Source organism: Canis lupus, chromosome 17 (assembly GCF_011100685.1).
Source record: "Canis lupus familiaris isolate Mischka breed German Shepherd chromosome 17, alternate assembly UU_Cfam_GSD_1.0, whole genome shotgun sequence".
Classification (NCBI taxonomy): Eukaryota; Metazoa; Chordata; class Mammalia; order Carnivora; family Canidae; genus Canis; species Canis lupus.
In genome coordinates this window covers 48842642-48854322 of record NC_049238.1, presented here as the reverse complement: position 1 = coordinate 48854322, position 11681 = coordinate 48842642, and the positions used below count along the sequence as shown (strand labels likewise).

Here is an 11681-nt window from a genome sequence, read left to right as displayed (position 1 = left end):
TTCCCAGTCGTGCCACACGCCGGGTCTGTGATCACGCGCCCCCCACCCAGAGCTGAGCCTGACGCGGCGGTGGCTCATGCGCCTTGCCGTCCCAGCCTCTCGCCACGGACCACACGTCCCATCCCGGCCGCCCGGCCCCGCCCCCTGCCCCGGGCGCGCCCCTCCAGTTTGCCGGCTCGGGTGTCGGAGGGGCCGCGCCCGCGGGCCGTGCGCACGGATTGGCTGCGCCGCGGCGGCGGGCGGCCCGTGGGCGCACACACCCTCCCCCTGCAGCCAATGGGCGCGCGCGCGTCACCCGCCCGGAGGCCCGCGAGCCGGCAGCCCCTCAATAAGCCACATTGTTGCACGAAACTCGCGAGCAGAAGTCCCGGGCTGCCGCCAGCGCCGCCGTGTCATCGCGCGGAGGAGAGCCGTGGGCAAGGGCAGCGCGCGCGGGAGCCGGAGGGGTCCGCTCGCCCAAGGGAGGCCGGACCGAGATTCTTCCCAAGTTGAGCCTCCAGTGATCCCGTGGAGGAGTTAGCGCCTCAGCGGTGGGGCAGCCCGCCACGTCCCGGCAGTGATTTTTGGGCGCCTTCTAGCAATCGGGACTCCCCAGACCGATTTCTGGAGACTCCAGACTCTCCAGCTGGGCGTGCCATCGCCTTCTTTTCCGTGCCGCCCGGTTCGCGGCTCCCCGCCGGGCCGCCGAGCCCGGATACAAAGCGGTCGGACCGCGCTGCGCTCTTCCCCCGCACGCGCTCTCACCAACCTCGGTTTCCTAACTCGGCGCCGTCAGGCCGCGCGCGGCAGGATGATCGCCTCGCATCTGCTCGCCTACTTCTTCACGGAGCTCAACCACGACCAGGTGCAGAAGGTCAGTGAGCGCGTGCAGGGGCGGCTGGCTCGCCTTTGGCAAAGTTGCGTGGTCCCCGGCCCCCACTTTGGGGCCCCGGCCGGCCGCGACGCTCCTCCTCGCCCCTGCGGGGAACCGCTTCCTCCGCATTCGTGCTGGAGGACGCGGAAAAAGTCAGGGCCGCCGGGCAACCCCGGGGCGCGAGGAGCCACGTCCGCTAGGCACGGGCAGGCGTGTGCGCGCGTGCGAGGCGCCGGGGCTCGCGCACCGCGCGGCTCTCCGCCTTCCTGCCATCCTGCGCGCAGTCGCGCTTTTTTTTTTCTCCCTCGCTGGAGGGGCGGGTCACCCGGCACGTAGTCTGAGACTGCGAGGCCCACGTGGGAGGAGCCCCCTTTTCGCTGCCGGAGTTCCGGCGAGAGCACGTGGGGGAGAATCGTGGCTGGTGGGGGTGGGGGGAGGCCCCGCCGCCACGTGGGATGCCGGGGTGGGGGGCTCCAGTGCGGAAGGACAGCGTTCTGGGGACGCACGGCTCCCCTCGGCGTTCCTCGGGGCCTGCGGAGGTGCGCTGGGGCAGAGGCCCGTCCGGGAGGGAGCCGGGAGCCGGAGCCGGGAGCCGGAGCCGGGAGCCGGGAGCCGGGAGCCGGGCCGGGGAGCTCCGCCCGCCGCGCCCCCTCCCCGGAACGGAGGCCCCGCGAGGGGCGTGCACTCTCCTCCAGAGGTGCCTCGGGACCCGGAGTCCCCGGCGCCCGCCTCCAAGTAGGAGGCGAGCTTTGGTTGGTGTGCAACTGAAAGTTACTCGAAGGGGACCCCCCACCCCCACCCCCACCCCCACCCCCGCCCCGCTTTCCCGTCTTCTTTGGAAAGTTTTCGTTACGTCAGGGAGCTTTTTCCCTGCCCTAGGCTCTGACAGGTCTGCCCACCTCGGGCCCGGCGGCCCCCGAGGCCCGGGCTCCGGGGCCAGGTCATTTGCATAAGAAAGAGCTTCTGGCCCCGCCGGGAGCCCAGCTCTAGGTGCCTCCGGGCGTGGGGTGGGGGTGGGGCCGGGGCCGGGGCTGGGCCCGAGGCGCTATCACCCTGGGGAGCATTGAGTTTCTGAAATACCGGGATTTCAGGACGGGCACCTGACCCTGGACCTCAGCTAGGACTTGAGAAGAGGGGACGGGCTGAGGCGGCGGTGGGGGTGTCCAGAGCTGTGAGGCAATGACAGCGTTGCCCAATTACATACTTGAGATTTCTGTTGTCTTAGAGGGAACGCATTTTGGGAGAATATCTTGATATAATTGCTCGGCGCCGCGACGGGCTCGTACTCCCATCCTGGGGGTTCCGAGAGCAAAGGAGAGGATGGTGGGTTACCCTCGTGTTTTCAGAGCGGTGGCAGGTGAACCCCCAAATAAAGCATGGCAATATTTAGCCTCAGACTGGAGTAGGGAGGAGTGGGCGGCTGGTTTAGTTGAGTTTTACTCTGCTTCGAAATAAAAGATTGCTGCTCTCTCACTCCTGGGATGTGGCCCTGCTCTGCACTTTATTTCAGTTTAAGAATGTATGTGTGAGCCGGTAGGATCTTGGCATCTTCTTTGGGCTTCTCTGCCCAAGAAGTGAGTTAACCCTTGGGCAAGACTCATCCCTTGGCAATCCTAAAGTAGGAAGCTGGAGGATTATTAATTTGGTGAAGGTCTTCTCAGTCGTGTGAATATCACTCCAGGACATTTTAATTCTTTTACCAATTTACTCTCCCCTAATCCAGAGGAAGGAGGCTAAGACTCAAACTGTCCTGGTATGGTGATCATCTCTTTTGTCCCAGATTGGAAAGAGAATTAATAAGCTGGGGTATCTGGAAATGAGTTCTAATCTCTCTTTTGTCATTTATTAACCACAGGACCCTGAGCAAGTCACTTTGCCTCTTTGGACTGTTGGTTTCTTTTTATAAAACAGGAGTGACAGCAGCAGACTTGTCCACTTTACGGAGTTGTGATGATTAAACACGGTAAAGTAGAATGTGTCTTTTGTAGGCTACTCTTATCTACACTCACAGCTTCCTTTTAGCCTGTGAAGTGTCTGGGTGGACACTGGGTGTCCTTCCTCTAAATTACCAATGGGGGCACAATAGAGTCAGGCCTTTAATTTACCAGGTATCAGAATCTGGGACTTGGTCTCTAGACGTAATTGAGTAAAGCTGTTTGATTACAGCTGCCATTAGATAGGAAGTAGAAAGAGAATCAGAGAATATTTTGGAATTATCTTTTCTTTATTTCTTTTTTTAAGGAGGCTCCACTGCACGCCCAGTGTGGAGCCCAGGGTGGGGCTTGAACTCAGGACCTTGAGATCAAGATCTGAGCTGAGGTCAAGGTCAGTTAACTGACTGAGCCACCCAAGTGCCCCTAGAAGCCTCTTTTTCAGTTCCTGCTACAAGAACAAATTAGGAGAGAAGGCTGAAGCTTGAGTTTTAATTTTAGAGAGTCTTTTGAAAAAGCCTTGATTTGGACTCTCCTGAAATCATTATCTTACATATTCGGGGTTGTAGTTGGAGGCATGGAAAACTTAGATTCACCTACCTAGAACTAGTCCCCACCCACCTTGTCTCCTGATGAACAAGTCCAGTGTTTTGTACCATTAAGAGGAGAGTAAGGGTTATTTGCTAACATTTGCTGATTGATGCTTTGAAACTCAAGAGCAAACATATAAAGCACTTACTGTGTACCAGGCACTGGTTTAAGCTCTTTACATGTGTTAGCGCATTAATGTTAACAACCTCACCTCACAAAGTAGATGCGGTTATTATCAGCATCCCTGTTTTACTGGTAAGGAACAAAGGCACAGGAACTTGTCCAAGGTCACTAGATTTTTTTGTAAGAGCTGGGAATTAAAGCCATGCAGTTGGGCTCCAGAGCCCCATGCTCTTGACCACACTCACCTGCTCCTGGGAACAATAGTCAACTCCATCCTGGCCTGTGTCTGCATTCACTCTGGGATGCTGGCAGCACTGTCACTCAGCATGCCCAGAAATGCAACTAGCTCTTCTCTTGGTTATATTAATGGCACCACTACCCTCTGGCTATTCTGGCTGGGAGCTCTGGACTCATTTCATTGACTTTCCTTTCTGATTGCTACACATTTGTCAACCAGTCTCTGGCTTAATTCAGAGGCCTCCTAGGGTTTCTCTGTTTCCAGTCTCTTTTTGAAGTCAGACTGGAACATTTCAGAAGCCTTTTAACCCTGCTGGTTGAATGCACCTTGACCCCTTCACTCCCCAAGGACTTGGATCACCCTTCCTTTGAATGCCATGCTCTTCACACGAGGTGCTTTTGCTCTATCGTGGCATTTTTATTTTTTTTAATGGGAGTTCTTATGACCAATGGTTTTTTTTTTTTTTTTTTTTTTCAAGATTTTATTTGAGAAAGACAGAGAGTATGAGTGGAGGGAGGGGCAGAGGCAGAGGGAGAAGCAGACTCCCCTCTGAGCAAGGAGCCCCATGGGGGCTTGATCCCAGGTCCCTGGGACCATGACCTGAGCCGAAGGCAGACATTTAAATGATGGAGCCACCCAGGTGCCCCCATCATGGCATTTTTATCAGCCCACCATGCATTAGACCAGGTGGTTTTCAGTTCTAGTTCCTTCCTCAGGGCAGCGAGAATCCTGGCTGCTCACCTTTGTAGCCACTATTTCTGGCCACTGATGAGGTACTTAGTGAGTGTGAGGAAAAGGGAGGGGACCTTTCTGGAGACAAGCTGAGCTAGGGCTGCCAGAAGAGGAGAGTGAGAGGCAGGTTGGGGGATGGCTGGTACCGGGCTGAAGGGATGAGTGGATAGAGGGACATTAAGAAAGGTGGTGGGCTGAGTAATATTTCATTGTATACATAAACATCTTCTTTATCCATTCGAAGCAAATACCCACCATTTGCTTCGACGTGGATAGAACTGGAGGGTATTATGTTGAGTGAAATAAGTCAATCGGAGAAGGACAAACACTATATGGTCTCATTCATTTGGGGAATATAAATAATAGTGAAAGGGAATAGAGGGAAAGGGAGAAGAAATGGGTAGGAAATATCAGAAAGGGAGACAGAACATGGAAGACTCCTAACTCTGGGAAACGAACAAGGGGTGGTGGAAGGGGAGGAGGGCAGGGGGTGGGGGTGACTGGGTGGCGGGCACTGAGGGGGGCACTTGACGGGATGAGCACTGGGTGTTATTCTATATGTTGTCAAATTGAACACCAATAAAAATTTTTATTATTAAAAAATCATAATATAAAAAATAAAAATATTTTAAAAGATTAAAAAAAAAAAAAAAGAAAGGTGGTGGGCTTTTCTTTCATTAAGGCCTGAGGCTGATCCTGAGGAGAAAGGGAGTGGGTGGGAGACACAGGGAGGGAGAAGGGGAGGGTAAAGGTGTTTTCCTGTCTTCTAGCAATCAAGGCTCTGTCCTCTCTGTGGAGAGATAGAGGATTCTTTTTTATTAACTGTTGTATAATTAATATTCAAGATAAAGGATTTTTGCCTCTTAGGAGTGAGAATGAGTTTTAACTGTAGAAGTGAAATGAAGTATGCATGCCTTGCTTTAGACCTTCGCCAAATTGTTTTAACATGCATAGAGTGGTGTCATATTTTCACTCTGATTATGGAATATAGATAGCTCACTTGGGCTCTTTTCTGGGTGAGGGAGGGGTGGCTTTCAACTCTTATGGGGGGGTGGATATCTTGGAGGCAGAAAATTCAACAGAGAGCCCCCAAGAGTCAAGAAAGATGAAGAGTTTCAATGTTTTTTGAGAACTTACTAGGGGTACCAGGCCCTCTGGCTATGATGTGAGAAACTGAAACTCAGATACCTTTCAGTTGTCTAGTGAGATAAGGCAGCAGCCAAGAGTGGGAGCATCACGAGGTAAGAGGTTGGAGACCTGAAGGGAGCCTTGACTGGTGTGCCTTGAGCACCTACTATGTGCCATTTAATCTTCTGGGAAGGGTTTAAAGTAGCAGGAGTAAACTACTGACCACAACCTCACTAAGATTATTCTTGACCCAGTTAACTGACATTGACAGATACGGTTTCTCATTTGTTCACTGTGTACATAATACTTAGTGTCTTAATACTGTCCCTTCCCTGCTCAAAAGCATTTGATGGTAGGAGGAATATTTTGTAGCTTTTTGCTATTTATTTTTGTTTGGCCAGTTACTATTTCAGACAGTGCTAGGAAGCACTTTTCTTTACCATTGAGTTAATTAAAATTCCCTCTGAGGCTCCTCAGACAAAGCCAACTTTTTTTTTTTTTTTCAAACATCACTTTTCAAAGATGAACGTTTCCAGCACCCTGAGGAGTTTGAGGGCAGTTAGGGGCCCTTTTCCAGGGGAAATCAAAACAGCACAATTCACAACAGTTTTCTCAAAATCTGGCAGCCAGCCTAAGGAGATCTGATGTACTAAAAGACCTCAGGAACCCTAGAAAACTGATGCCCTTTGTTCAGATATTTCTTTACAAGACGACTCTTGATAATGGGTTCCTCATTATCATTGTTGAATTTTGAAGTCAGCAAGTTTGGTTTGTTTTCCAACACTGTGTGTTGTCTGTCTTTTCCTTTCCAAAGCAGTGGGGGGCCAGGGGTGGAATGAGGGGTGGGGGGTGGCAGAGAGCAGATCAGATCCCAGAGTTCATTGCCTGAGTCTTAATATCATATGCTCATAAGGGACAGGCCATACTTCCTTGCACTGGAGTGGCTCTTTCTGCTTTACTCCTAAAGCAGGTGTTTCAGCCTTGGTGCTGTTGGCATTTTGGGCCACACAATCTTTTATGAGGGGCTATCTGTATGCCAACCTATAATAAAGAGGAAAAATTCCCAGCCTCCCAAGTTTATAGAGCCAAAACCTGTATTCTATTTGTTTTGTTTTGTTTTTGTTATGACTTCTTTTGAGCCATAGTTTTCAAGTGTTAGCAATTTTGCCCTCCAGTGGGCTTTGGTATGTCTGGAGACATTTTTGTCTGTCACCAGGTAGGTGGGTCAGGATGTGTTGCTGCCTCTAGGAGGTAGGGGCAAGGGACCTACTCAATCTTACAGTGCACAGGAAAACCCCTTGCAACAAAGAGATTTTTGGCCCTAAATATCCGTAGGTTGAGAAACTGTGTTAGAAGAACATAGTTCATCCCTTCCTTTAGCTTTATAGCACATTGTTCATGATCACACAGCTAGTTAATAGTAGCTGTAACCAGGACCTTGGCTTTCAGCTCGCAGGTTGTGAAGAGATCATGGTGGTGAGTGGCCTTTTACAAAAGACGAATAGATGAATTTGAGGTGAAGTTTGCAGGCCACAGCAGTCAGCAGATGTCCATGACCCCTGGTTGAAGAAGGGTGGGTTACCTGGGTTACTGTTTTTCTGCCTTCCACCAATAAAATGCCTACAATGTAAGCACTGCAGGAAGCCAGTGGGAGAGAAGTCTGCTCAGTTGTCCCCAGGAGACTCTTACCTGATTGTTGCTGGGATTTCCACCGAGGCCAAGCATCCATCAGACTTGTGAACAAAGCCGATGAGCCTGGCGGAACATGAGCCCAGGTGCTGCTCTAGCTGGGAACAGAGAAGCAGGGCTAGTGATACTCATTAAGGGCCACTCCAACAGTCATATTGGAAGGGGCTGTATGGGGAGTGATAGAGTCAGTCTCCCAGGATTGAGTCCTGCCTTATGTAACCAGCCCTGTGAACTTGGGTTAGTTAATTTAATCTTTCCAGGTCTTGGTTTCCTCCTCTGGTAAAGTGGAGAGTTTTTGGATAACACCCTCATAGGTTACTGTAGGGATTAAAGAGAGTTAGTATATGTGAAGCTCTTAGAGCTGTGCTTGACACATAGTCAACTCTGTATGTGTTAAATATTAGTACATAGAAGACTACATACATATAGTACTACATTCTTAGATACCCTACGGTGCTGTCCATCTGGGCAGGAGCAAAAGAGGCCCTGTTTCTTTTTTCCCAAGGGCTTTTAGGACATATGGGTCCTGGAACATTGATGCCATCTGATGTCGGGTTGAGTAGAAGACAAGGAGGACAGAGATGGAAATTTCGTGAGGCTGAGGGATAAGGAAGTGTCCTCGCTGCCCTCTCTGCCTTCTAAAACTGTCTCTTTCTGGGGCCCCTGGGTGGCTTCAGTGAGCATCTGCCTTTGGCTCGGAGCGTGATCCCAGGGTTCTGGGATCGAGTCCCATATTAGGCTCCCCAGAGGGAGCCTGCTTCTCCCTCTGCCTGTGTCTTTGCCTCTCTCTGTGTCTCATGAATAAATAAAAAAAATCTTAAAAAAAAAAAAAAACAGAGAAAACTGTCTCTTTCCTGGGCATAGGAGAACCATTCCTGAGTTCTTTCTCTAACTTGCTTTCTTTTGGGTCCCCTGGGAAGTAGCCTCCCCACTGTGGGGGGTAGGGTGTGTGTGTGTGTGTGTGTGTGTGTGTGTGTGTGATGCCACAGTCATTGTACCACAGATTAAAGCATCCTCACTGGAAGGCATGACTGACCATAGCATTAGTTCCATCCTTTTCACTGTAGAAACCTAGTCCCCTCCTCTTCAGTCCCCCACACCAAAGGGCAGAGGCTCCCAGGGCAGTTGCTGAGGCCCACTTACACTGTAGTTGGCCAGTGAGATGCTTGCTTACTCTCCTCACCTCTGCCCCAGATTCTGGCTTCTTGCTGGGGAAACTGCTTGTGGGGGCTGTGTACCCTGGGCTGTTGAGTCATAGGACCAGGTCATGGTAGGTTTTGGTCCCACTGACCCCTAGAATTTCACTGAAGGGAACCATCATTCCCACAGTCTTTTGGCAAATCAGGAGGAGTGTGTCTTGCCATCTTGGGTGTGAGCAGAGAGCTCTCGGCCCCTCATGCGGACTCTGGGCTGTCCACTGTGGCCCCTCCTGATACTCAGGTGCCCCTGCCTCTTGACAAAGCTCAAGGCAACCCTCTGTGGAACCCACTTTCTCCTCCCCTTGTTCCTGTACAGGCTTTGGCTTGTCCAAACCCAGGTGGGAGTCTTGGCCTTGTTTCCCTGAAATGTTGCCCTCTCTTAGGAGTGGCCATACTTTTTGCACTTTTGTGTATGGGTCTCAGAGCATTTCCCTATGTTCCTTATTTGGAGAGATCTTGGTTAAAATTTATTTTGGAGTTAACTAAGAGAGTGAGTCATGCTGAGACCCTGGCCCTTGGTACCCACCCAGCCAGCCTTCCTGATTCTCCTCACCCTTACCTCAGTGGTTCTATCATGGAGGTATGTTCAATGTTCTTGAAAGGCCTTATTCCTAGACTCTTCCTCTGGCATCTCCATATTGTCTGATAAAGGAATGAAGCCAGATAAGCCACTAGGGTTAAACAAGGGCATGGCGAAACTGCACTTTTCTTTTTTCCCATTTGAGAGATTTTCTTCTCTTTCTTCCTTCCAAATTTTTCTGTCAACCTTGCAATGAAGCCTTCTAGCCATGTCTCATCAGTTCCATCTCCCCCACCCCCACCAATTTCTAAAGCTTTTCAAATAACAAACACTACTAAGTGCTGGGCTCTGTCTGTGCACTCTAACTCTGGCCATCCTGAAGTAGCCCGCCCTGGAAGCAGCCCACCCTGGTAGACATTATTATTAGCTATTATTCAGATGAAGACACCAAGGCAAAGAAAAGGGATAGTACCTTGCACAAGGGCAAACCTGAATTTCAGTCTGACCTCAGAACCCAGACCCCTGACCCCAGCATGAGCTGCCTGGGACAACTGGAGACAGGTCACTTGTTCCATTTTTCATGGGGCTATGAGTCAGGTGTCAGTTGGGAAGGGACCTTTGGATCATTTAGTTCCAGTCTTTCATTTTATAGATGAGGAAACCAGGTGCTGTCTACTGAGTGACCAGCCCAACTTTATATAGGACAAGCCCCAGAGCAGGAACCCAGTTTCTTGGTCCCCATTTCCTTTTTGGCACGAGTCGTGCAGCATGAGCTCTTCTCATCAGTCAGGTGTGGGCTCCCCAAGAACAAAGGCAGGATTTGCTTTGTGGCCTGTACCTAGAGGAACCCTATAATTTGTCCAAACTGGGCCACTTTTGAGAGTAAACGGAGACACTGTTAATACTTAGGCTGCTGCCTCAGCATAAACTGAGATTGTCCTGGACAATCTGGGGTATATGGTTGCCTTGCCTTTGGTGCTTGTGGGATGAGTGGGGCAGACTGGGAAGGTCTGGGGTGCCATGGTGCCAAGCGACAGATCCACAGGGATTGAGGGGACACTTGGCAGCAGGCGGGAGTAGGGAGTTCAGATGTCCCTGTGGGACGAGAGGCTCGGGCAGACTCTGGTCCCTGTCATGGGGCTGTCTAGGGGAGGCAGAGTCTGACCCTTAGGGGACCCAGGGGGACTGAACAGGCAGCTGGAGAGGAAAACATGCTGCCCCCAGAGTCACAAGTAGTGAGGGCTCAGGCCTGAAAAACAGGGTCAGGCTCTGAGCTCCTGGGCATTCTGGAATGGCCAACTCTCCCCGTCACCCAGGTTACTCTCCACTGCCTCCCACTGCCTCCCACTGCACACTCATAGACCCTTGTACGTGACCATGACCTATGACTTCAGTACCTACTATATCGCAGTACTGAGAGAGCTGCTGGAATCACAAACATGAAGTTGGGAACATGTAGTTGGTGCTTTTAGTCCTCTGGGACCAGCAAGGGCCAGCGAGAGCAGGGGACATAAGGTGTCAAAAGTGTGTTAGCAGCTGGGAATTTGGGGAGAGGCCATTTGTGCTGGGCCCTGAAGGGCAAAGTAGGAGTTTGTTAGGCCAGAGGAAGAGAACATTCTAGGTGTGGGGTCAACATATACACATTTCTATCCTTTTTGAGACACTCCTTAGAATAGTATTGACACATGCATGTTTAAGTGTTATAAATCTGTATTTTATTACAGGGAAAAAAACTGCCTACTCTGGCCTTACCTTCAGTTTGTAATTACTTGCTAACGTATTTACCTGACACCAATAGACTGAGCCCCTTGCAGGCAAAGACTGGTGCCCTCAGCCCCTGGCCGGGGCCCTCTCCAGTTAGCATCCTCCATCAATGGTGTGTAAATGAACTGTGCCAGGGTCTTGTGCATCAGAACATATTCTTGCACTGCTGCCTCACAGCTGGCCCAGAATGTGTGAGGGCAGGAGGCTCCCAAGACTGGTGTCCCAGATGCCCATCTCCTGGACCCCTGAAGGGGTGCTGCTGCCTGAGGTCTGTCTGGCAGTAACTCCAGGCAGCTGAGGCAAGAACTGGAAGAACAGGAAAGCCTGTGACTCACCAAGGTGCAACAGGATCCGGGGGGCGTGGCCTGTAAGCCTCCTGGGTCAGCTCCACACTCACCCTGGCACCCTGGGCTTGTGAGCTCATGGTGCGTCAGCTGGAATCTCCCCGAGGTGGCCTGGTGGCCCCTGCGACGTCCGCCGCGTCGCATCTGAGGAAAGTGTTCTGGCAGACCTGTTACTATTGGTTAGGTGCCTTTCAGAGAAGGGAGTCTTAAAGAATCGAGGAACTGCTGTGTCTTTTCCTCCTCAGTTTATCTTTTTTTTTGTTTTCATTCTTTTTTTTTTTTTTTTTTTTAATCAGAGACATCTGGCCTTGCCTTGGCACCATTACAGAATAAACTTGCTGCTCTTTGCACAGCCCTGGTCCTCCCAGGAGAAGTCTGTGAAGGTATTATTATTAATGAGGTCACTGACAGTAGTTACCTGGCTTTCCCAGGACGGGCACACCTGTGCCCCAGGTTAGGGCACTCAGCTGACCACTGGATGTAGTGAGTCCTGCCAGGGACTTGGCCGGCCCTTGGTTTGGGGAAGCTTCTCTGAGGTTTGGTTTTCGTTGTCAAAGATTTGAGGTGGC

At 51.2% G+C, this 11681-nt stretch overlaps 1 protein-coding gene across 1 annotated transcript in view; it reads left to right on the top strand.

Annotated features, from left to right (window-relative positions):
- Window positions 1–790: 790 nt before the first annotated feature.
- The window catches only part of HK2 (hexokinase 2), a 61792-nt gene continuing 50901 nt past the window's right edge, over window positions 791–11681 (top strand). Inside the window, 1 exon segment of the mRNA XM_038561644.1 lies at window positions 791–853. Within this exon segment, the coding sequence (XP_038417572.1) occupies window positions 791–853 (63 nt within the window).